General features: G+C 35.9%; 2 protein-coding genes across 3 annotated transcripts; both read left to right on the forward strand.

The window, feature by feature from the left end:
* Positions 1 to 5,329: 5,329 nt before the first annotated feature.
* pkia (cAMP-dependent protein kinase inhibitor alpha) lies at positions 5,330 to 10,059 on the forward strand. Its single transcript, XM_028473151.1, has 3 exons — positions 5,330 to 5,603; positions 6,460 to 6,649; positions 8,415 to 10,059. The coding sequence occupies exons 2-3, from the start codon at positions 6,487 to 6,489 to the stop codon at positions 8,486 to 8,488; spliced, it is 237 nt and encodes a 78-aa protein (XP_028328952.1). The 5' UTR covers positions 5,330 to 5,603; positions 6,460 to 6,486; the 3' UTR covers positions 8,489 to 10,059.
* A 4,902-nt stretch (positions 10,060 to 14,961) lies between these two features.
* On the forward strand, positions 14,962 to 24,759 carry lyn (LYN proto-oncogene, Src family tyrosine kinase). 2 transcript variants are annotated; one of them, XM_028472367.1, is made up of 13 exons: positions 14,962 to 15,114; positions 18,420 to 18,472; positions 18,904 to 18,946; positions 19,742 to 19,847; positions 19,937 to 20,035; positions 20,126 to 20,229; positions 20,331 to 20,480; positions 21,311 to 21,463; positions 22,499 to 22,681; positions 22,774 to 22,850; positions 23,542 to 23,695; positions 24,102 to 24,233; positions 24,368 to 24,759. In XM_028472367.1, the coding sequence occupies exons 2-13, from the start codon at positions 18,422 to 18,424 to the stop codon at positions 24,568 to 24,570; spliced, it is 1,455 nt and encodes a 484-aa protein (XP_028328168.1). In that variant the 5' UTR covers positions 14,962 to 15,114; positions 18,420 to 18,421; the 3' UTR covers positions 24,571 to 24,759. The 2 variants fall into 2 exon arrangements, with proteins under 2 accessions (XP_028328168.1, XP_028328169.1); XM_028472368.1 differs by lacking the exon at positions 19,742 to 19,847.
* The last annotated feature ends 120 nt before the right edge of the window (positions 24,760 to 24,879 follow it).

Consider the following 24,879-nt stretch of genomic DNA (forward strand, 5'->3'; position numbering starts at 1 on the left):
AACAGGATGATTACATACAGTAAATCCTGTTAAAGTCATATTCTATGCAAAATACACTTTGGAAATTATTCCAGTCCATAACAGGGACCTGAACGGGACACAAACTGGATTCTACCACTTTCAGTTTCAGCAGTAAAAACAAACACACTCTCCTTAAATCCTGTTTAGTTAAAGTATCCCTCCAAACTCTTCATGTTACTGCTTGTATCACAACTTAGATGTTATCTGACAGGAGTTTGGACATCTGACATTCTCAATTTCCTTTTGACATCAAACAAATAAATGGTAAAATCCTTCAGAATCTCCAGTAAATTTAGGAAGTCAATGTAGTAGTAGTAGTGGTAGATTTGTTATCTTCTCATGTATCATTCAAAGACCATACTGCAATTAAAGCATAATTGATGTACTTTTATATTTCATATCTGATTAAATGATCCTGCTTTGATAAGCTGCCCTGTAGTTCCTGGTCCACTTAGATTACACCTCACCTCCATCTTCTGTGGGAAATAAAAGATGAAGACTACCTTCACTGAGGTGTAATCTGCAGTCTTTTTCTGAGCTAGCAGCCTGTGAAATAATTCCTCCCTTTGAAGGTTAACCTTCATTTGTAAAATCAAAGAGGCAAGCTCAGGGTAGAAGGAAGCTTTGTCTGCCAAAGTGTGAAAAGTCTAATGTTTGTGGAAGACTGCAGATTCCATTGATCAGCCCCCTTTTTCCCATTAGCAGCCATAGACACCTGCAACATGAAGCTAAAACAGCACAGTCACCCTGTCTTCTCGAAAAACACACAAAAATGTTTAAATTATACATAAAACAAAGTTTCAGATCTTTTTATTTTTATTTTATTGATGAAAGGACAATAAGACAATGCTAGATTATGTTTAGATTAGTTTTAATACTTAGTTTTTTTTTATTTTGACACTCCAATTTAATCAACTACATGTTGTATCTAGCTTTCAATTCTTTTTCAGTCGATACCAGTTGGTACCATGATCATTCACACTTAAAAGTCTTGGAAGTAGGTTCAACTTCTATCCCCAATAATAACAATGCAGTAGATCTAAATGCATTGGCCCATTTGTTTTTCCAAATATTCGCCATTAATTAAATTTTTCAAGAATTTTGGAAAAAAAAGGAAGGTTGGCCATTAGCTTATGGTTGGACACATCACTTAGATCAACGGTAGGCTTTTTAAGGAGAGGTTTAATTACTGCTGTCTTAAAAGCCTGTGGCACATAACCTGTTTCTAGCGACGTGTTGATGCAGTTGGTGAAACAGTGGAAAAATATTGTTAAACAATGGAGTTGGGGTCGGTTCTGTCAGCATAGATCTTTTAATGCTGATGTTGCAAATGACCTGGACATCAGTCAATTTCTTCTTTCTTATCATCCCACGCAGATGACTAGATGTATTAACATAATCAATAACCCTGATATGTAAATCTTCAGTTCTCTGCTTCCTTCCAGATGTAGAGACATGTTTCTCTAACTGACTCCCTTGTTCTTCTGTCAGACTTTGTTGCTCTTCCAGTGCTTTTTCACCTACAGCTCAGTGTCCAGGGGTGGGTTTGGACCCCGCCCCGACCTCTTCACCAATTGCTGGTCTTCTGATAACCAGCAGCATGACTTCCTGGGTCTTTTTTCTCTTCTGTTTCCTGTCCCAAGAACAGTCAACTCTCTGTCGAACCCCTTTTATGATGTTTTAATAAATTCCCAGCTTGTTGGAGCAGGGACCCTATCTACCCCCTCATGGCACCTGTCGGTACCATTACATGGGGAAGCGGTTCCCTGTGACCTGGGGTTCGGCAAAGCAACAGCTCCCTGTCTTCCCGGAGCTGCTGGACAAGGTGGCACGTTCCTGGAAGGACCGGCCTTTCAGCAGCAGGAGCTCGGTGCTGAGTTCTTCTTCTTTCAACTGTGAAGCTATGGAGAGCCTGGTCCTGCTCCTCATTGCCCCGGTGGAACCACTGGTCGCAGCACACCTGCTCCCGCGACCGTTTGTCGTGTCCCCCCGGAAACCGAGCCTGCCCGCCAAGTCCGGTGCGCCTATGTGGATATGACAGGGAGTATCAGGAGGAGAGATTAGCTCTTCATCTCCTGGGCTCCGCCCCATAGAGGGACGCCTGTTACTAGGCAACGTGTGTCACACTGGGTGATGGAAGTGATTGCTTTGGCTTGTACGAGTCAGGGTCTGCAGCCGCCTGTTTGCTTGAGTGCACATTCAACTCGGGGTTTAGCCACATCCTGGGCCTTCTTCAGGGGTGTCTATTCAGGAGATGGTACTCGCCCCTCACTTATGTCCGGTTTTACCAGCTGGATGTCTCTGCTTCATGCGTGGCACGGGCGGTTCTCCTGCAGGCTGGTGTAACGCGTGATAAGCTTGTCTGCAATAAGGGAGATACCATATCCTATACTGAGACATCGAAATGAAAGAGAACTATAGGTTATTTACATAACCCTGATTCTCTGAGTAATATGAGTGAGATGTCTCACCAGACAGCCCTTCTTGCTGGGTGAGTGAGAAGAAATTTGCTTATTTGAATGGCGCTGCATTCTCCGCCCCATCCATCCATCCATCTTCATACCCGCTTATTCCCGTTTAACAGGGTCGCGGGGGTCTGCCGGCGAAAATCTCCGGCTCTCATAGGGCGCTGGGCAGGGGTACACCCTGGACAGGGCGCCAGTTGCATTCTCCGCCCCCTCTACTTATAGTAGGAGGGACTACCTGCGGCAGATGAATACATTTCACCAGCCAATCAGGATTGGTGTAATGAGATTGGGCTGCTGAAATATGACCCGGAGGCTTACATCCCATAGTGAGACATCTCACTCATATTACACAGAGAACCGGGTGAGTGGAAGAACAATTGTCAGCCTACTCTAATTGTAAACACAGCCTTGTTTTATGTGACAAGTTAGAAAATCTTCCTTGCTTGCCACCATTTCTTTTAGCACTGTAATCGTAGCACAATGCATTAACCGACAGGATCTGTAAAAATCTGTATTCAAGGGGTTATGAGCAGTCAGAGCCAGTCTATGTGACTCCTGTCACAAAAACCCATGGCACATAAAGAAGAGCTGCACAGCTTGTGAGGCTGGCAGGAGGGATGTGATCTCAGCATTTTCTCACGAGTCAGACTCCTTTCAAAGCCTTTCAAATGTGTCCTTCCAAGACCTTGACAAGTCACAAGTACGTTTCCAGGGCAACACAGTGTAATATTACTTTCTTTTCTTTACTGTGTTTAGAGTGTTTTAGGATATGCAGGAGGAAGACTTATTTATAGGATTCAGCTCCAATGCTTATTATTTCGCAACCTTTTTCAGCCCGTGACCCCCAAAATAAAGGTGCCAAAGACCGGGGACCCCCACTCTACCTGCAGGTGGTTGAACACAGACATGAACATTGAAGAACAGACATGTGTAGACAGGGCCATCTATAAGGGAGAATAAAGGGGCGAGTTTTTTTGGGGCCCATCCATAAAGTCAGCAAAATGATGGTCCATTGTTCTATGAATCATTTATTTATTTATCTGAATAATATCCACTGTTATCCAGGAAGTTTAGTATTATTTGGGCTATAGTATATCGTCATTTTAAAGATATAAATTATTGTTTTAATCTGAAATGAAATGAGTTAAAAGTGACCAAAAATTACAGAAAAGGTAGTGAAATGGGATTTTAAAAAACACAGAAATTAAATAATGTAATTTTATAAAGTAGGAACAATTAGTTTAAACTGGTAAATAACAAATCATGGATATGGTTAGATTGGCAAAAAAAAGCATGAAATATGGTGAAACGAGGTGAAAAGAAGTCAAAAGTGATAATAATGGGTCAAAATATGTGATATTAGGTGGAAAAGGTGGTGGAAAAAATGTATAAGTGCCAAAAATGTCTTGAAAGTGGAAAAAAAAAATAGCTGAAAAGGCATTGAAATTTGACGAAGAAATGGCAGAAATGGGAGTAATGTAGCAAAAATGCTTTAAAAGAAGCAAAATATGGCAAGAAAAAGTGATGAAAATAGGTTAAAATATGGCAAGTTTGGTGTAGTTGCAAAAAAAGGTCAAAATAAGCAAAAATGGGCTCAAATTGTTAAAAAAAAAAAAAAAAAAAAGTTTCTTGAAGGCTTCTGGCGACCCCCTCCCAGTGTCTTGCAACCCTAAATGGGGTCCTGACCCCAAGGTTGAGAACATCTGCTCTAGACAACATTGTAGACTAAATGTTGAATTGCTAAGTTGTATTTATTAGCAAAAATTAAACTTGAGCTTTTTTCACTGACATCAATGAACTGTCAACAAATGTGTCGTTAGCTCTCTAAAATAATATGAAATAAAATCAATCAAAATGTGATTCAATACAAAAAGGATTTTTTTATTACTAAAAAACGACTTACTTTTCTCTAGCTTTACTAAACCCAAAAGTGAAACAGGTCTGAATCTATAATTGTAATATGTAACTTAATCTTACTGTTACAGGCTATACGCCTAATGTCTCTGGAAGATTGTAAAACAATTTGCCTGCTTTCGATTGATTGGTTTTCCCAATCGTTCCCGATCGATTGGAGCATCTTTATTGATGTGTTCTTAGCAGGAGGCTAAAGAGGGGGAGAAAAGTGGAAACATATGGTTCAACAAATAAACATAACTTACATCATTGAACACAGTCACTGAATAAACTTATAATGTTAAAGTAGTGCTGACATTTTCAGAAAAATGTTTAACTCTAATATTTATATTTTAAAAATAGATTTAAAAATCAAATCGAATAGATATAGTTACATTTTCTTTTATTATAAGCAAATAAACTAGTATTAAAAAAAGATCCTAAATACTAGTTTTCTCTTTGGCAAAAAAAAAAAAAAAAAAGGACATTATTGAGTTTTGTTTGTGTACATAGCGCCCTCCTGCGGCCATATGACGTTTATAGCATCACATTGAGCTTCTGAACTCATTAGAAATTAAACAAGCTGACAAATAAAATAATCAAAAACACCTAAACTAATCCTATTTAACGTCATACTGCCAAATTACACTGTGTCCAGAATGTGGACCTGGTCTGATGACAGTACAGTGTAATCAAATAGCAAAGATGTTAAAAAAATAATTTGATTTTACTTTCTTGATAGATTCTGTTATCTTTTTAATGCAAAGCTTTTATTTGGGATCTAAAATGATTCGTAGAAATTGATAGAAAATGTTTCTATATGTATTCAGCTTTATCCGAGGTTCCCTGAACGCATCAAAAACAACTCGGCTCTCATCCTTTTGTGTCCGTCGTCCAATCAGCGCTCAGATGTGAATATCTCGCCACTGATTGGCTGTGAAGGAGGAAGATGCGACGGCCATGGAGAACAGATTGAAGACTTCTCCAAGCGATATGATCATTTTCCTCAAATTTAGCCACTTGACACGTCCTGGAATTTAACCGTACCTTCATTGAATGAGACGTAGTGGCTTCCCCCTGCTCTGTGTTGTATTTTAAAGTCGTCATATTGGGTAAATCCTCTGGTTTGGTGGGTTTTTAGCTCGGTTGGATCGTGAGATATGATGTGGGCCTGCTGCGCTGCTTCAAGCACAATGTAGCTCCACTGAGCTGTCACTGAAGGTAAGGATGGGATTAATCCCTATAAATCACTATAATCTAATATTATGTTTCATAAAGGGCTATAGATTTTCACTGAACCTTGTTTTATGCATCACTGTCGAATAAAGGGGTTTGTGTAACACTGGGTTATCAGATTCCTTCTCTTAACGTGGAATAATAAAACAATATTAAGGATGATTTACTAATGAGTTTTTTTTAACGGTTCAGATTTTAAAGAAACAATGCAAAATGCAGCAATTATAGATTATGAGGTAAGGTGTAAAATAGTTATTCAATTAAATATGTAAAAAAAATTCAATTTAAATCTGTTTGATTTTAAGTTGTATCTGTAATTCAATCCTATGGAGCCTGAACCATTAGGGCTGGGCGATATATCGGGAATTAAAATACATCAAAAATTAAGATATATCCAGTTTTCTATTTTGATGATATAGAAAATTGCAATATCGCCTATATTGATATATATACAGTTTATATTGTATGTATAAAATAATAGCTTTTTTTGTAATAAAACACTTGTTTTAGGAGTTAATGCTTTCGCTACTTCTCAGAACAGCAGGAAAAGCAGAGTTTGATGGATTGTTGAGTGTGTCCTAACTCAGACATCCTTGAAACAAACCACACTACAGAACTCACTCACACATGCTGTCCCTTAAATGAGAAAGAGCCAAAAGTGGCACATATTGTGCAGCTGTTTGTTAATAAACGTGTGCATCAGCAAATTTAACCCTTGTCAGACTTCATTTCAATTAAAATTATGGAGATTTATATCGTCATTTAGAGGAAAAAAATGCTGAGATATGAGTTTTGGTCCATATCGCCCAGCCCAACAACCCATGTGATTTATTATTTTCAGGTGTGCTGTGTGAACTATGCATGAGCGATGTCTGATGTTGAGACCACGTACGCAGACTTCATCGCCTCGGGCCGGACAGGACGTAGGAACGCCCTGCACGACATCCTGCAGAGTCCCACCGACCCCGAGGGCCGGGAGATGCCCCTCACCCTGTCTCTGTCCCAGCTGCACATCAACACGGGGGGAGCAGGTGGTCTAACTGCACTATACACCACCCACTTTATGTATACAACCATTTTAACCACTAAACACCAAACTTTACCACGTGTGTGACACTGTTTCACCATTCTCCAAAAGAGCAAAGGAGAAAAGACGGACATGCAGTGGTTTGGATTCTTAGAAAGACGTAAAAAGTGAACAAATAAATCTGTCCGATAACAGCAAAAAAAATAATAAAATAAAATAAAATCTCTCATACAGACTCCGCTCTGCACCTCTATATGCAGCGGCTGACAGAAGTAAATAGTGACAATAAAAAAAAATTCACAAGTCAACTTGACTTTTTCATTTTGCAGTTTAAAAGTAGAATTTGTTCTGGTTTTTCAGAGTTTTTAAAATTTATTTCCATTTAGTTTTTATTCAGTTGGAGAATATTGTTATGTTTAAGTTAAACTATTGTTAGTTATTAGTTATATTAGTTATTTTGCACTTAAAAAAAATACAAAAATGTTTCTTGTTTGGTTTATTGAGGTTATTTTTCAGGGTCTTCTAATTTATTTTCTATTCATCTTTATTCAGTTGGAGAATATTTGTAAGTTTAAATTAAGATAGTAGTTATTTTAAATTAAAATGTCCAGTTTTTATTTGACTTAATGAGATTATTTTTCAGGCTCTTTTAATTATATATATATATATAATTTAATTAGAGAATATTTTTATGCTTAAGTTAAACTAGTGGTTATTTTGCACACAAAAAAAACGATATATATATTTCTCAGGGTCTTCTAATTTATTTATTTTCAATTGTAGAATATTCTTAAGTTTAAGGTTAAAATACATATAACCCATTGGTTACAATATCAAATGGGTCAGTTTTTTTCTCATTTCTACTGTTGGAGACTATTGTTCTCTGTTTGGGTTAATATCACTTAGGGATGTAAAGATTAATCGTGAGGCAGTTAAAAATCTAATCAAAGGTCTCACAGTTCACAACAATACTCTGAAATTGAATCGCAGTACTTTTTTTTTTTTTTTTTATAACAGCAAAGGGCGCTAGCTATTTAGAATATTAAATTCAGGACGCACCACCGTGTTTTAAATGAGAAGTGTGGAAGCATTTTGGCTTCCCCAAGACAAAATGGAAGAGGTGAGAAAGAAAGAACATGTGAAATTCAAGCTAAGAGGGAGAGAGAATGAAAGCCATAGTTTGTTTATTTTCATTATTTCTTTCATATGGGATTTGTTTTACATTTTCAGTTTCACTTTTAAAAAGAAAAGGAACTATTATGCAGTTTTGCATAGTTTACTGTAGAGCTATAATTTAAATTAATTTGTACTCTTTCTTTATTTATTTCATTTAGGATTTATTTTAAATTAAATTGCATTGTTTTGAATGGTTCATCAAGGGATTCTTTTGACAATGAAAGATAAAAGAGAAAAAAAAAAATATATATATATATATATATATATTTTTTTTGTCTACAGTCTAATTTTGTAAAATAAATCGTGTCAGAATCTTATCGTGAATTGAATTGTATCGGGAGTTGAGTGAATCGTTACATCCCTAATCACTTAATCAACTTTTTTTTTTTTTTTTACCGATCCTCACCACAAAATAAAAGTGTGTTTGACCCATGTCGATATCGCATCAGATTGATATCGGTATCGACCAAGACTCAAGGCTGCAATATCGGTATTGTATCAAAAGTTTAAAAAAAAAACAGAGAAACAACAGCGATAAAAATGCATTCATATTTTCTACACGACTGATTTCTTTATGTCTTTTATTTCTCCAGATGACGCCGACTCTGACGAAAGTCGGAGCTCGTCTTCCTCCGCTCAGAGAGACGCAGGGCAGAGGAACAGCTAAAAAACCACCGACATTTCCCATCTACCAATGGGACGCTGCTGGACCAATCACAGCCACTGTTAGGATGGATGTGTTTGAGATGACCCTAAATGGGTCCGTAGCTGAAGGGTAGCACAGCACACTCACTGTAAAACACTACTAAATACAGGACAACAAACCCTTAGAAATCCACTATAGACAGACGTGCTGAGATGTGATCAATACATATGATTACAGGACTCTGTTTCTGAAAAAAATAACAGGCCACTAACTGGGGCAGTTGTAGGGGGTCGTTTGTAGTATGAGCCGTTAAAACATCCTGTGGGTCACAGTGGGAGGAGCTTGTGTAGAGATAGTGATGCCAAGTAATGGCTTGAGCTTCCTTTAAAAATGAAAACATGGCAAAAAAGTTAGAACAAAAACAAGCTTTTTTTTCAGGCAGTGTGATGGCATACTACTAACCCTAACACTTGTAAAGGATCTGTATATTTATAGTTACTATGGGGTATATAAAAACAAAGAAACAGCCGGGGTTGCATCTTTAAAAAAAAAAATATTTCTACTTTTTTTATTTTTCCTATTTTTGTAATAATGTCATTCTAGTAACTCCATACAGCAATAGTTTGACATTTTAGAAATCATTTTGATTTTGTTGACTCATTATAAAATATATACACTTACTTAGACTTTGCATCCAATATAAAGCTGCATTTTGACTGTTCATCACCTAATAACTAGTTTGTTCTGTGTTACAGTAACAGTAAAATGTGCCAAAATTTGTCTTGACTGATTTACATTTTTTATTTTTTTATTTTGTAAATCGATTCCTTACAAATTTTATTAATTAAAAATCATGTTCATTTTTTTTTTCATTGTTTATCTTTGGAAAAGCAACCTAATTGTCCTTTATTTCATAATGTGATCATTGTTTCTTTGCTTTTCAATATTTAAATATTCAGTCTAACATCACTGTCACTGCAAAAAAAACAAAAAATTTTGTGTGTTTGCAACATATCAGAATTAAAACTAGACAAATTACCCGCTCTATGTTTAATAGTAAATATGACAGAAACAAAGTAGAGGTGGAGCTTTTAACCAAAACAAACTCACTTAATCCTTTTGAAAAGCTGTTTTTCTTTAACTTTAAAAAGAAAACGTACAAAACTTCACTGTGGTTCACATTAAAAACACATTCCTCACATGCTGTGAAATTCAGGATTTGTTGCGATGAAACAGGTTTATGGCTAAGGTTGCAAAAGGGCGGAAAATGTGAAACTATTTCACATGAAAATATAAACTCTTGAAGTGAAATATTTTGGGGGAATTACCCTGAAATTGGGAATAACTTTGAGAGAAAACAAACTGATGATATTTTATTTTAGATCAGGGGCTGAATACGGTCCAGTTTGATCTTAAGTGGACCACAGATTTTAGATGTTTTTATAAAGCAAATTCGATATTAAAGATGCGGTCCGCAACTCTCAGATCCCTCTCTCCCCCTCCCTCCCCACTGCTCTCTTGCGCTGCCTCCAAACTTTCCGAAGTCCCTCCCTCAGAGGAGCTAACAAGCTAACGTTAGCCCGACAGCAACATCACAGTAATATAACATGCTCTGTAAAAGCATATTACTGCAGCGCTTCCTCTCTCAATGTGCACACACCTCAGCAGCAACAACACAGTGGTGTCACTTACAGCAGCCCATATGGAGGCTGCTGCATGCACACAAACAAACACATGCACCACAGAGTTCTAGTGTAACAATTACAAATCAAACATAACGTAAATCAAGCAGCAGTAATTACTTTTCAAGCAGAAAAGTCATCAATTCCATCTTCTACTCCTCCAGACCATACACTGTAAAAAAAGACGGCGCTTCAGCCCCTGGAAAGGGGCGGGGACTATGAGCAACAGCTGTCAGACAGTCCATAATCCTGGCTCTGATTGGTTCTGCCAAAGGCTGCAGGAGCAGCAGGGGGCGGGGCTCAATGAGCCTGTTTTTTTCACACAAACTACTAGTTTGATGTAAAGCTGTCCTTACATAGTGGCAGCTTTAGCAAATATGACAAAAAGTCCCTTTTAGAAGAGTTGCAGACTGCACCTTTAATGTGCCCTGGTTTCCACTTCCATGCGAGTATATCAGTCCCTGCAGAAACTTCACTTAAATTTCCCTGATTTTAGGAATTTGGGGAAATTTCGTGCAATATTTTAAAAAAAATTGCCAGATTTGGGAAAAATTGAGAGTTCTTTCAACAATTGAGATTAAAAACGACTGCTGTCACGTCATTTGGAGGGTCTGAGATATCTACAATTTAATTGGTTGATAATTTACAAAATGTTTTTCTGTCATTTTTACTTTCTCGAGCGGGCCAAATTTAATGCTCTAAAGGGCTTGAATTGACCCCCGGGCCTCGAGTTTGACACACGTGTTTTAGATGATGCTAAAATATATTTATCATCCCTGTTAAGGACCAACCTTTAATTTTTCTAAGATTTTCTGTTAATTCCCATGAAATGTTTCCAACTTTGAAAATTTGCAGAATTTTGCAACCCTAGTTGAAATGTTCTGTTTTTTAATTGCATTATTTTGTGATGTGATCATGTTATTTAGAATTACTCCCAATTTCCAGTTAATTGCAATAGATATTTCCATTAAAAGTTAATATTTTTGATTATTCCCTACATTCCCAACCTTTAGTTCCTGTGGAGATTTACCAGAAATGTTCTGCCGCATTGTAACTTTACATATGGCCGAAATGTGACTTTAATCAGTTTAAACGTTTAAATTAAAAGTTATTCTCCTAATCAGGCTTTTACAGAAGCATATTGCATACACTTGACTTTTTCTTAATTTTTTTTGGTTTGTTTTTGGGGCTATTTTTTGTTTTTCTGTTTTTCAGAGCATTTTTTTTTCTCAGTTTTTCAGACTAATTTATTTCTGTTTTCCAGAGTAATTCTTTTTCTGTTTTTTGGGGTAATTTTTTCTGGGTTTTTTTTGTGCCTGCGTGAAGTCGATAGACTAATTGTAATTGTATCTCTCAGTGTCTCAAACCAAGTTGAAATTACATTTTCATCAAATTAAAGAAGTCGGCCATGTTTGCTCCTAATAAAGAAATAAATGTATCTGTTGTTTCAAATGCCCTGTAAGCTCAGAAAATAATTGTCCGGAAAACAGGGCTAAATTAGCACGAAAAACAAACCAAAAATAATAATTATTCAGAAAAAAACTGATTTTTTTAATCTTCGAGTGAATGCAATACGCTTCCGTAGGCTTTCACTGAATGGATATAATCATTTAATACCTTTTGGAGTATTAAAAAAACCCATATTTCCTGAACTATAGGATAAACAAACACATTCATATGAGATCTTTTATTTTTCTCAATTTCATTCCAAATCTGCACCTTGTGTTTCAGTGTAGATATGCAATACTCAGTGGAGCTTCCATTACGATCTCTGTGAACGTTTCTGTCTTTAACACTAAAGTCTAATAACAACAAGGTGGTACATATTCTCCTATACAGGCCGTCATGCATGCTTTTTTTAATATATATATATATCAATAAACTTCTACCGATAGTTTAACTTATTCTTCCCTGTGAGGCTAAAAACCACTGCTTTTATTTTGTAATCCTCTCTCATTCAGGTGTCCCAAGTTGTAAAAACTGCCTTGTGTTTGTTTTATTAGTGAAACACATGAAGAACACTGTGTGAAGCCCTGCTGTTTTATGGTTAGCATGTAGGAAAAGGCAAGTGCATGATTCTGCCTATACACACGTGTAGTAAGCATATTTTCTACTGCTTGTGTCCAAAAACAGTAAAATAATAAAAGATAAAGAGGGGAAAAAAGTGCTTCTGTGTTTGTGCCTGTGCAGAATGACTAAGTGTGTCCTTATTAATGGAATGTTTTACCTACAACTTGCTTATATTTTCTTATTCTTACGTTATATCTCTTATATTTAAACTAGTGTGTGCACTATTTGGTAGTGTTGTAGTAGTCGAGACCGGTCTTGGTCTCAAGACCAAATTTTAAAGGTCTCGGTCTTGTCTCGGACTCGGGATTTTCCCTCAAGACCAGCACTAATTTCTGCTATTTTTAAATGTTTTTTTATAATGTGATAATAACAAGGAGAAGAACGGGATAAAAATATCCTTTATTCATGCATTAATCCACCCCGTATAATGACCGCAACCCTCCTTAATGTGACTGAGTGACGTGTGTGACACACACACACACAAAAGCAGGAGAGAAAGGCGGGAGCTAAACGTGTCCGCTAAGTTGTTGGTTGTGAAATTTGGTTTCGCGAACCATGAGGAAATACTTTTAAACATTTGCTGTACATTCAACTGAAATAAAAATCTTGTTTTCAAATATGTAGAATAATTGTGAATTTATCAGTAGCAGTAGTAGTATTTTTTGCAGGCGATATTTTGTTCGTCAAATGTATTTAAAAGAAACTGAAACTAAAGAGAGAATGTTATTTAACTGTCAAACCTTGTCACAATTTTATTTTATTTTTTTTAATTAAAAAAAAAGAAAAAAAAAATGTTTATGGTCTTGGTCTCGGTCTCGGCTTGTCTCGGTCTTGGTCTTGACTCGGTCTCGGCTCCCGAAAGTCTTGGTTTTGTCTTGGTCTCGGTGCATTCTGGTCTCGGGCAAGTCTTTGTCTCGGATAGTGTGGTCTTGAACACAACACTGCATTTTGGTAATATGCAAAAACAAGGCCACATTAATTTAACTACGCTACTGTTAGAATTTTGAGCTAACTCTCGAGATTTCACACAGAGAGACATAGTCAGAGGTTTTGTTTTGTTGAATCAATCAATTCATTTATTCTCTCACGATTTATTTTACAAAATTGGACTGTTGACAAATATTCCTTTATTTTTTTGGGGAAAAAAAAATAGAAAATACTGTACTATTTTCCTTTCATATTTAATTGTCAAAAATACCCTTGATAAACTTTTCAAAACAATGCAATTTAACTAAAAATAAATATTGAATGAACTAAATAAAGGAATAATACAAATGAAGAAGAAGCCTATTAATTAAATTCTGGTTCTATAGTAAACAATGCAAAACTACATAATAGTTCCTTTTCTTTTTAAAAGTGCAACTGAAAATGTATTTTGTGCCTTAACAATTGGACTTTTTAAAAAAAAGAGTCTGCACTGTATTTACGTCAGATATTTGTTTGGACCAGCAGAGGGCACTGGTAACCCAGTGGTCGGTTGGCATGCAGTGCTAAAGGGGTAAAGAATAATTTATGAACATGTTTAAGCGTAGATGGCGGCGAGAAAAAAAGTAGTAGGAGATTCCGCCCGCCGCCTACATTTTTAGACGAGAAGGATATATAAAAAAAAAGTACTGCGATTCAATTGTCAGAGTATCGATGTGAACCGTGATACCTATGAATCGATTTTTAACTGCCTTACGATTAATCGTTACATCTCTAGTTCTCGTATTAAAAAATTATAAGAAATTTGTCAAATACAAATATTTTCAGGGTGTTGTGTGAGGATGTCCAATTTACTGTGATACAAAGAAGGAACTTGGCCAAAAAATGTTGCCTATAGGCGCCAAATTGTGGTTAAAAGAAAAGAAAATACAGTTTGCAGATACAGTTTTTTTTGTTTGTTTATTTGTTTTGTTTTTTTTAAATTAAAAAAAGAGCTTTGTTATATACAGTTAGTTGCTTTACGCTTTTACTGGAGTTAAGTTGCCACAAAAAAAGGAACAGTTTCTGAAACTTTCCAAAATTAACATTAACAGGAAGCAAACTAATGTCCACTGCAATAAATAACTCAATAAACTTTCACATGTTCAAATAACAAAATGTAGCCATTGCAACTTATTTAAAAAAATCACAAAAATGGCCAAAAAGAAGCGCAGTTGGATAATTGATTTGAAATGACAAAGATAACAACAAAATCCAAAATGTCGGAACACAGTTTTTGTTTTGTAAGAAAATATAATTTTGGGATTTTATTTTGAAGGCGAATCATTAACACATCGGATGTCTGTGTATTTAAACAGTAGATGGTAACAAATTGGTTTTAAAGGACCTTTTCAGTCATTAGTATCTAATAAAAATAACTATGAATTATAATTTGTTTACTCTCTTTCATCTGTTCCTCTATAGAATCAACACATTTCCTGTTAAATTTGCATCATTAAATATTTTACTATATTCAGTAAATATACAAGTTGAAACTGCATCATTTGCTTTTACCAAATAATAATTATTTATTATGTAAAAGAATATATTTGCCATGATTACCAACATTATTATGATATATATATAAATAAAAAAAAAATTTCATAAATAACTGATATATGTATATGAAATAAATTGCTTCCGTTACATTAAACGTGAATGTTTTGTGAATTTGTTGCTGATCAATCATAAATGAAATCTTTAGACCTCAGACTCAGGAAGTTTAAGACAAAAATCCTTCTCTCTTTGTGCTTAGTTCCTCATTCTGTCCCAGCAGTCTGTCCTGATAGTGTGAGATCCAAAGTAAACTGAAAGCAATGTTTGAACAAATGTGTGAGTTTCAGCCGCTCTGATGAAGAAACTCCAGAGAAGAGAACAGTGAGGACGGAAGTGGTTTTATTTTTACAAAGTGGAGTTACGCTGTCAAAAAATGTAAGTATTTCAACATTGTCTGACCTTATATCCATTGGTAGCTGTCTTTAGGACAGATATCAAAGTGCTAACTTTATTATGAGATCATTATTGTAAGCTTGTGTGACTCGATCAATGTGTTGTCAGGTTTTCTATATTGTCGCATTGTTATCACGAGATGTTACTTTTAGTTTCATGGAGAGTCAAATACTGAGAAAAGGCTGTAAAACATTTGATGAATGATGAGATATGAGATCAGCTGATTGAACTCACGACCTCATTGCTTTGACATGGCGTCACTAGCCATTACATCAATGGGATTGAACTTGAAAGCAGGAAAACATGAATCTACAGAAGAAAAGTAAAGAAAGTGTCTGTACTGTTGCCCTCGGTGCCATTGGTATGGTTACAGAAGTACACGTACGTAGCATTTTAGGGTTGGGGTTATGGTTTAGGGTTGGGGTTATGGTTTAGGGTTAGGTTTAGGGTTAAGTTATAGGGTTAGGGTTAGGTTATAACCCAATATCGCAACAATTTTTAGGGTTAGGGTTAGGTTTATAGGGTAAGGTTTAGTCTTAGTAACGTGACCTAAACTGGCCAAATAGGGGGACTGCGTACGAATAGAATTTCTGTATATTGATAGAACAACTGTATGGATAGCCACTGCCAAAAGTAAAATAGAAGATGACATTTTAAGTTGTGGTTACATCTGTGACATGAGTATTAAAACAACACAGTAAGTTTGTTTAAATGAAAGAAGAAAAAAAATTGGATGCCCATGAGCACTCCCATGTTTTTGTAAAAATCTGGATGAAATGTGCTATATGTGTAGATCTATCATAACTAAGTGTAATTTAATTTTGCTCAATTACAAACATAGAGATATGGATTAATTCCAGCAAGTTCATTGTGCCTTCTTTTTTTTAAAATAATATATTAAGGTTTCATTTATTCAGACAACTTTTTTCAGGAAATTTACTTTGAAATTTACTTTGAAGAGGAGTACATCAAAGTAAATTTTCCTTTGAAAAAAAAGTTGTCCGAATGAATTAAATCTTAACATATTAGAGATTTGGATTTTTGAAATGTTGCCAAAAAGGAGCGGTAGGGATTTGTTTTTATTTTTTAAACTGATCCAGAATCAGTACGTTAACCCGCTGTCATGTACTGAGAGCGCAACGTACTGGGATTGACTTACTCACTACCGGAAAATGAATTTTTGCTAAAAAAATGAATAATAATTCATTTTTGTTTATTTCTGTTTTCAAAGTGATTATTTGTTTATTGGATTAGGTTATGGTTAGGGTTAGGGTTATAATCTCAGTACGGAGGTAAACGCAGACCGTGAAACCGGATCGGTCTACCTTTGGTTAAAGATTTAGTAAAAAAAAGCTACTTTTGATGTAAAAACTACAAACAGACAAACAAAGAAATAAAACAATGCAAGTGAAAATACACAAGGCATTTCAATGTGCTTTACATCAGTATTTCTTAAATGAAGGTATGTGTACCCCTATAGGGTACATGATGGCACTACAGGGGGTACTACAGAGAGAGAGAGAGAGAGAGAGAGAGAGAGGAAAATTAACAAATAAAAGCATTAAAAATACAAGGGTTTATAATTTATTTTCAGTTAAAAATGATCATCATAATAATGATCTTGATTAGAACATGAACTGAAAATACAAAGATCAGTGTTGGTCTCACACCAGGAGGGAGATGACCGGAAATGATAAAAACTATAGAAATAAATCTATTCAGAAGTCACTAAATACTGTTTCATTCCATTAATGAAAGAAAGAGATTCTTAAAAATATCATCTGATTATGGAAAGCCAATAAAATGGAAATACATGTGTAAACTGATGCGGAGATGGGCTCTAAATATGGAACCATCCATCCATCACAACACATATAAACAATGACTTTTTCAACAAGTTATTTACTCCTGGAGATATAGAGACTAGGGTTGAACGCTTAATTGCATTTGCGATATTATAGCAATGTCATAAAAACGAGATTTTCTCAAAGGCTGCAATTTTTTTTCTGTTTAAGAAGTGCAGTCCACATGTTTACATGTTTCATGAAATGTGAAGTTAGATATGTTGAGGAGGAAAAGCCACAGATTTGTTTGCTTCTTGTGCTTTAAAATGTATATTATTTTATATTTATTTAAAGTTTAGATAAATCTGAAATTGTTTATTATGAAACACATTGATTTATTGCTTGTGTTCATTGAAAAATACATGACAAGAGGCCCTTGAAAGAATAATCACATATTAAATCGCAATATTGAGGAAAAAATTGCAATTAGATTATAGGCGCCAAATTGTGGTTACAATAAAAGCAAAAACAGATTGCAGATAGTTTTTTTTTTTTAAATAAAAAATAAAAAAAGAGTTTTATTTTATACAGTTAGCTGCTTTACGCTTTTATACTGGAGTTAAGTAGCCACAAAAAAAGGAACAGTTTCTGAAACTTTCCAAAATGAACAGGAAGCACTTAAATATACTATCACACCTGGGTATATCATCTAAACTAATGTCCACTGCAATAAATAACTTGATAAACTTTCACATGTTCAAATAACAAAAATTAGTCTTGCAAATTATTTCAAAAAATCACAAAAATGGCCCAAAAAGAAGCACAGTTGGATAATTGATTTGAAATGACAAAGAAAACAACAAATCCAAAATGTCGGAACACAGTTTTTTTGTTTTGTTTTGTTTTTTTTGTGAGAAAATCACATATTGGGATTTTATTTTGAAGGCAAATCATGAACACATCGGATGTCCGCGTATTTAAACAGTAGATGGTAACAAATTGGTTTTAAAGGACATTTTCAGTAATTACTATCTAATAAAAATGATAAAACAATCTGATCTCGAGAGCAGACATGGGCTCGTCCGTAAACGGTCGACACAGATGGCTGCCACCTCTGAACCTGGTTCTGCTGGAGATTTCTTCCTGTTTTAAGCGCATTACTTTTTTGTAAATTGCGCTATACAAATACAGTTGAATTGAATTGAATTAAAAAATAACTTTACGAATTATAATTTGTTTACTCTCTTTGATCAGTTCCTCACGTGAAGAATCCAAATGTACGTCCAGAGCCAAATGCTGTGATGCTAATGTGTTCACCACTAAACTACTTCTTCCACATAAATTCTACTTTAAGTTGTTGTCTAATATTCACTTTTGTTATAATATGTGAAATGTCTTCAATAGGCCGAGACAGAGGTGTTGGTTTAATACAGAGGATGCGTGTGTGTGTGTGAGATCTAGTGTGAAACAGTCATTATTTCCCTTTTCTTGCTTCCCCTGCAGAAATGATGGGCTGCATGACGTCATGTTTAAAGACAGACAGAGTGGAGGAAAAGGTACGTAACCAGCAGCGTGTCAGTGACCAACAACACAAGCAAAACAAAGCAGTAGGTTGGATCAGCAATCCATTGGATTTACAGATTAAAGGAACATTGATTAGTTTACCTGAAATTAAAGCAGGTTTTGATCTTGGTTTGTTGAAAATTATGCACGCAATTTTAATCTATTTAAATGAATGATAACTAGCTAGAATAGTTACACTTTTAGTTTACTAAGGGTGTTTTTTAAAGTCTGCAAAGACGATGGTATGTTTCACAAGTGCTTTTCCTTCCTGTTTTTAAGGAAAATATGACTCAATATTTTTTCTTTAATAGTAACCCTTAAAGCAGCACCCAAATGAGACATATCTCTTAAAAACAAAACAAAAACAAAACAACAACAATCAATACAATTGATAAAGCTTTTTAATTACTATTTGTCTTTGCAGAATACCTCGACGTTGACTGGCCAAGATTGTCCAAGAATTGAAGGTGAATTATAATTTCTTTTTTCTCATCAAGGATTCACAAAACTAAGATTTTAGTCACTTTGAGGTTTTATTCTTGTTGTTGACATGGAACAAACATGGCAACTGGTGGCCTGGGGACCACATGTGGCCCTCGGCCAAATTTTGTGTGTCCCCCAAAGTAAATGCACAAACTGACAGAAAAATACAACAAGGAGGAAAAAAAAAAAACACAAAATGACATCAAAAACACACAAACCAACAAAGAGGACTAAAAAAAAACACACACACAAAATGACAACAAAAACACAAAAAATGACAACAAAAACTTTTTTTTTTAAATTATAGAATATTTTAAGAATTAAAAAAAAAATTGCAACAAAACATATAAAATGACAAAACAAAAACACAAAAAAGTGACAACAAAAAACCAACAAAGAGGACTAAAAAAAAAACACAAAATGACATCAAAAACACAAGCCAAATAGGACTACAAAAACAAAATGAAAACAAATACATAACAAATACATAAAACATATATATATATATATATATATATATATACATATATAAATGATTCACAAAAGGTTTCCTGTATTAATGCTCAGATTGGTCATTAGTTCTGTAGTTTTCCTTAGAGTTTCAGGCTATATAATGTGAATATGTGCATGCTTGTTTACGGCTCATTTTGGTGTCACATAAATTTCTATATTCATAATTACTTCATGTATTTCAAGCATTTGAGTTTTGTATCAGAAAAAACAAACAAACAAAAAGACAAGTGTGAATCTGTTTCCTAATAGAATGTTTTCCGTCACAGAGCATTCTGTGGTTGGTAAAACAGTGCTTGGGCTTTACCCTTATGAACCAGTACACCCTGGTGATTTGGGATTCAAGAAGGGAGAAAAGATGAACGTCTTGGAGGAGTGAGTGTCGTGTATTCATGGAATTTGCTGAAACGCTAAAACGGTGGCCATTGTTCACACTAACAGTCATTTTCCATCTTTGATTGCAGTCATGGTGAATGGTGGAAAGCACAATCTCTGGAGACCAAAATGGTGGGTTTCATCCCGTTCAACTACGTGGCTGAAGATGAAACCATGGAGACAGAAGAGTGCGCGGTGACATTTTAAAATAATCGTCCATTTTTACCAACATTTGATATTGTATCTGTTGCATATTGTTGCATTTGCTCTTGTTGCAGTTGGTTTTTTAAAAACATCACAAGGAAGGATGCAGAGAGGCAACTACTAGCACCAGTAAACCAACCAGGTTCTTATCTTATCAGGGAAAGTGATACCTCTAAAGGTAAATAAATGCCAGGAGTAACAGTAACAGAGACCTAGTGTATTCTCTAACCATCCATATTTCCTTCTCTGTGTTTTTGGTTTCCTTGCTTTTTCAAAAAGGCGGTTACGCCATGTCCTTGCGAGACAAGGACCCCCAGGGGACAGATTCAGTCAAACATTATAAGATCAGGACGTTGGATGATGGTGGTTACTACATATCGCCAAAAATCTCCTTCTCTGACATTAGCAGCCTGATCAAACACTACCACAGTGAGTATGTGGCCATCTCAGAGAAGCTTTTCTCAAATGGGGGTACGCAATGGCACTACAGAGAGAGAGGAAAATTAACAAATGAAAACATTAAAAATATGGGGTTTTATAATGTTTATTTTTAGTTGAATATAACAATCGTACTAAATATTACCATCAGAACTTACAAAACTACAACAAAAACACACAAAGTAAGAGAAAAATATACTGAATAATGAAAACAACAGACAAACAACAACAAAATACACAAAATGACCAAAAACTCACGCACTAAGAGAGAAAAATGTTATTACCAGTAACACACAAAACGACAACAAAGACACACTAAATGAGATTTTAAAAAAATATACACAAGATCACTACAAAATACACAAAAATGAAAGAGAAACACACAAAAACACAGAAAATAAGAGAAAATATACTAAATAATAAAAAGATCAGACAAACAACGACAAAACACACAAAATGACACCAGAAACACACAAAATAATGACAGAATTGATCTTGATTAGAACTGAAAATACAAGGATCAGTCTTGGTTCCACATCATGAGGGAGTGACAGGCAATGAAAAAAAAAATATAGAAATAGATTTATTACGGAGGGACTAAATACAGTTTTATTCCACTTACAAAATGAGATTCTTTAAAATATGTTTCACTCATTCATTCCATCATTATGTTCTATAGTTGTTGTTTCACAGAATTCTGAGCAAAATGTTGGAGTCAGAACTTTTGTGAACCACTGATTGTAGAATATGTTATCTTAAGTAGGAAACGAGGAGGGTTGACGCAAGATTCTTCTTTCTATGTGTGTTTCTTTGTCCTGCAGACAAAGCAGATGGCCTGTGTCGTAAACTGGAACGTCCATGTGTCAAACCAGAAGCTCAGAAGCCCTGGGATAAAAACGCCTGGGAGATTTCCAAAGAGTCTATTAGGATGGTGACAAAGCTTGGAGCAGGGCAGTTTGGAGAAGTCTGGATGGGTGAGTGAGTTGACAGACGCTCCACCCAAATGACAAAGACAGCTCAACGAAAGAGTATTTCATGAGTAACAACAAGAGATGATTTAGGAGCTGCAAATGTCATCAGAAGGACTTTAAACGCACACTTGTGGAGGTCCTTGACACCATCTGACACCCCATCTTGCTCAGTAGACTTTCCTCCATTGGCATCACTCACACACGCGCTTCAGTGCTTCCACTCCTACCTCACAGGTTGCACTCAGATTGTTCAGCTCAAGTCATTCACACCTGATCCCTTCCGAATCACCACAGGTGTGTCCCAGGGCTCTGCTCTGGGGCCCCTCCTTTTCATCACCTATACCTCCTCCCCCTTGGCCATATACTCCGCAAATTCCATATCCCTTTCCACTGTTACGCTGATGACACCCAGCTCTACCTCTGCTGCAAACCCAATTCCTCTCTCCCACCACCCTCCCACACTTTCTGCCTCTGAAATAAAATCATGGTTCATGATAAACTTTCTTAAATTAAACAGTAACAAAACCAAATTTATTCTAATCGGCACCAAGTCCACTCTTTCCAAAGTCAACAACTTCTCACTTTGCATTGATGGTACCTCAGTTTACCCCTCCCCTCAGCTCAAGAGTCTGGGTGTCATCCTTGACATACGCAATCATTCCAATCCTGTATCAATAACATCACCCGGTCTGCTTATTTCCACCTTCGCTCCATCACTCCTCTCCGCCCCTCCCTCACTCCCCAAACCACCGCCACACTCGTCCACAGCCTTGTCACCTTGCTGGCCGGATCATCACCAAATCCGCCTCTTTCCACCCAACAACTTCACAGGCTCCAGGTCAACCAAAGAATAATTATTCTCCACATCTTCCAACAGTTTAATAATCCTTCATGCAATAACATTAAAATCACCTTTAGGATTTCTAGAAGTAGGTTTCTGTCTACGATTGACCTTCTGCTAGTTATTGCTCACTTTAAATCTGATAATGACCCCCATTGAAATGAAATAACACTTCTTCCCTCTCCTTGCATGCTCAGCGTACTACAATAATAAAAATAAAGTAGCAGTGAAAACTCTGAAGGCAGGAACCATGACAGTAGAAGCTTTCATGGAGGAAGCCAACGTGATGCGGACCTTGCAGCATAATAGGCTGGTGCGGCTCTACGCTGTGGTCACTGAATCAGAGCCCATCTATATCGTCACTGAATTCATGGCAAATGGTAAAGTTCACGTTAAGATGCGCTCACGTCTTGACTGAATGCCTCAGTGCCTTTTAAAGTGCAGATGTTTTCTTTCTTGTTTCAATGTCCAGGAAGCCTTCTAGACTTCTTAAAGACTGACTCAGGATGCAGACTACAACTCCCTAAGCTCATCGACTTCTCAGCACAGGTGGTTTTCATATCAATCATTTTAGTGAACTCACTGCTCACTCTTATCTTAACTGAAAAACTAAGCAAAAAAATACCCAAAACGTTAAAGAAAGGACAATCATAAAAATATGCATTTCATATTATAGTATATAACAGAGATGGGCAACGGGGGGGGTAATCTTTTTTTTTTGTCTTTATCTGTGGTTTTGTCAGTTTTAGTCACTTTGTGTAATCTTGTTGTAATTTTGTGTATTTTTTTTTTGTCATTTTCTGCATTTATGTTGTCGATTTCCGCGTTTTTGGGGTCACTTTCTGTATTTTGGTTGTTGTTTTCTGTATTTTCCTGTCATTTGGTGTTTCACAAGTCATTTTGGAATTTTTTGTGTGTTTTTGTGCATTTATTGTGCAGTTATTTTGTGTATTATGTTAGGCTTTATATTCCTTCTAACTTCTTGAAATACAATTTTTGGGGATTTGTTTTGGGGGGCCCAACAAAATTAGACCAAGGGCCATATGTGGCCACCAGACATGAGTTGTCTATGTCTGGTATATAACTTAAATACTTTTTTTTATTTTTTTTTAAATGAAATTGTAGAATCATTTATTGACCTTTTTTCTTATAAATAGAAAATCTAATTGCACGTCTCAACTTTGACCTTTTATAATAGCTTGGTATTGCACTAGCAGATGAGTGTTTGCTTCTGTTGCAGATAGCAGAAGGCATGGTGTACATAGAAAAGAAGAATTACATTCACAGAGACCTGAGGGCAGCTAACGTCCTGGTGTCTGAGAGTCTGCTCTGCAAAATAGCAGATTTCGGCTTGGCAAGAGTAATAGAAGAGGACGAGTACAAAGCCAGAGAAGGTAGTCAGTGTTTAAGAGTGCATGTGTTGAAATTGGGTCACTCTCAAAGTCAAACAAATACACACTCATTACAGTTACCGGTAGTTGCAAATGTAGTCCATTTTTTATTTTTTTATTTGAGGAGTTCTATTTTGGTTTCACTTCATTGGGTCATTCTCACCGGAGAAAGACAACACATAACAACTCGAAGCTAGCTGTTAGCATCAAGCTCTAGCACTCTCTAATAATCTTTAAAATAGTAAACACTAAAGAGAATATTTTCTATTTTTCTTGAATTTTTCATCCGGTTTTGGTTGAAAAGGAGAAACGTTCACACTGTAGCTAACGGTTCTAATACCACACATTAGCTGGTGCATCTTTAGCGTCCACAAATTAACCAAAATTGTTGTCCTTTTTTTTCCGGCAGGTGCTAAATTCCCTATTAAATGGACGGCTCCAGAGGCCATTAACTACGGCACTTTCACCATCAAGTCAGACATGTGGTCGTTTGGAGTTTTGCTCTATGAAATCATCACTTACGGAAGAATCCCTTATCCTGGTAAACAGGCTGACCTCTCATTTTGTCATTATTAAACAGGATAAATGATGTTATTGTAGAATATATAGTAATATAGCAGTTTGAGTTCGTGAGTTTTGGTTTTTATCGTAAAAGCATTGTTGCGTTGTTTCCAGGTTTGACCAAAGGAGAGGTGATATCCTCGGTGCAGAATGGCTACAGAATGCCTCGGCCAGACACATGTCCCTCAAAGCTGTATGAGATCATGTTGTCCTGCTGGAAGGACCGACCTGAGGACCGGCCCACCTTTGAATACATGCAGAGCATTCTGGATGACTTTTACACTGCCTCTGAGGGACAGTACCAGCAACAGATGTAGGAGGAAAGATGGCAGATGGACTTTATACTTCAAACAAATTCAAATGAATGATGTTGTCTTTCATGATATGTTTTGTACACATAATATATTTTGCATATCGTATCATTGAACCGCTTAAAAGATGCTGAAATTGTCATTTATGGGTAAACACTGGCTGTTTTTTGCAGCTCATCTAAGTGTTTTCAGAGGTACAGTATGCAAGAATGAATAAACACATACTCTGACTGTACATACATAACTTTTCTGAACTTGTGCTCATTTCGTAAAGAACTGCTACATATTACATGCAGATAAAAGTATTTACCATGA

Source organism: Gouania willdenowi, chromosome 17 (assembly GCF_900634775.1).
Source record: "Gouania willdenowi chromosome 17, fGouWil2.1, whole genome shotgun sequence".
NCBI lineage: Eukaryota > Metazoa > Chordata > Actinopteri > Blenniiformes > Gobiesocidae > Gouania > Gouania willdenowi.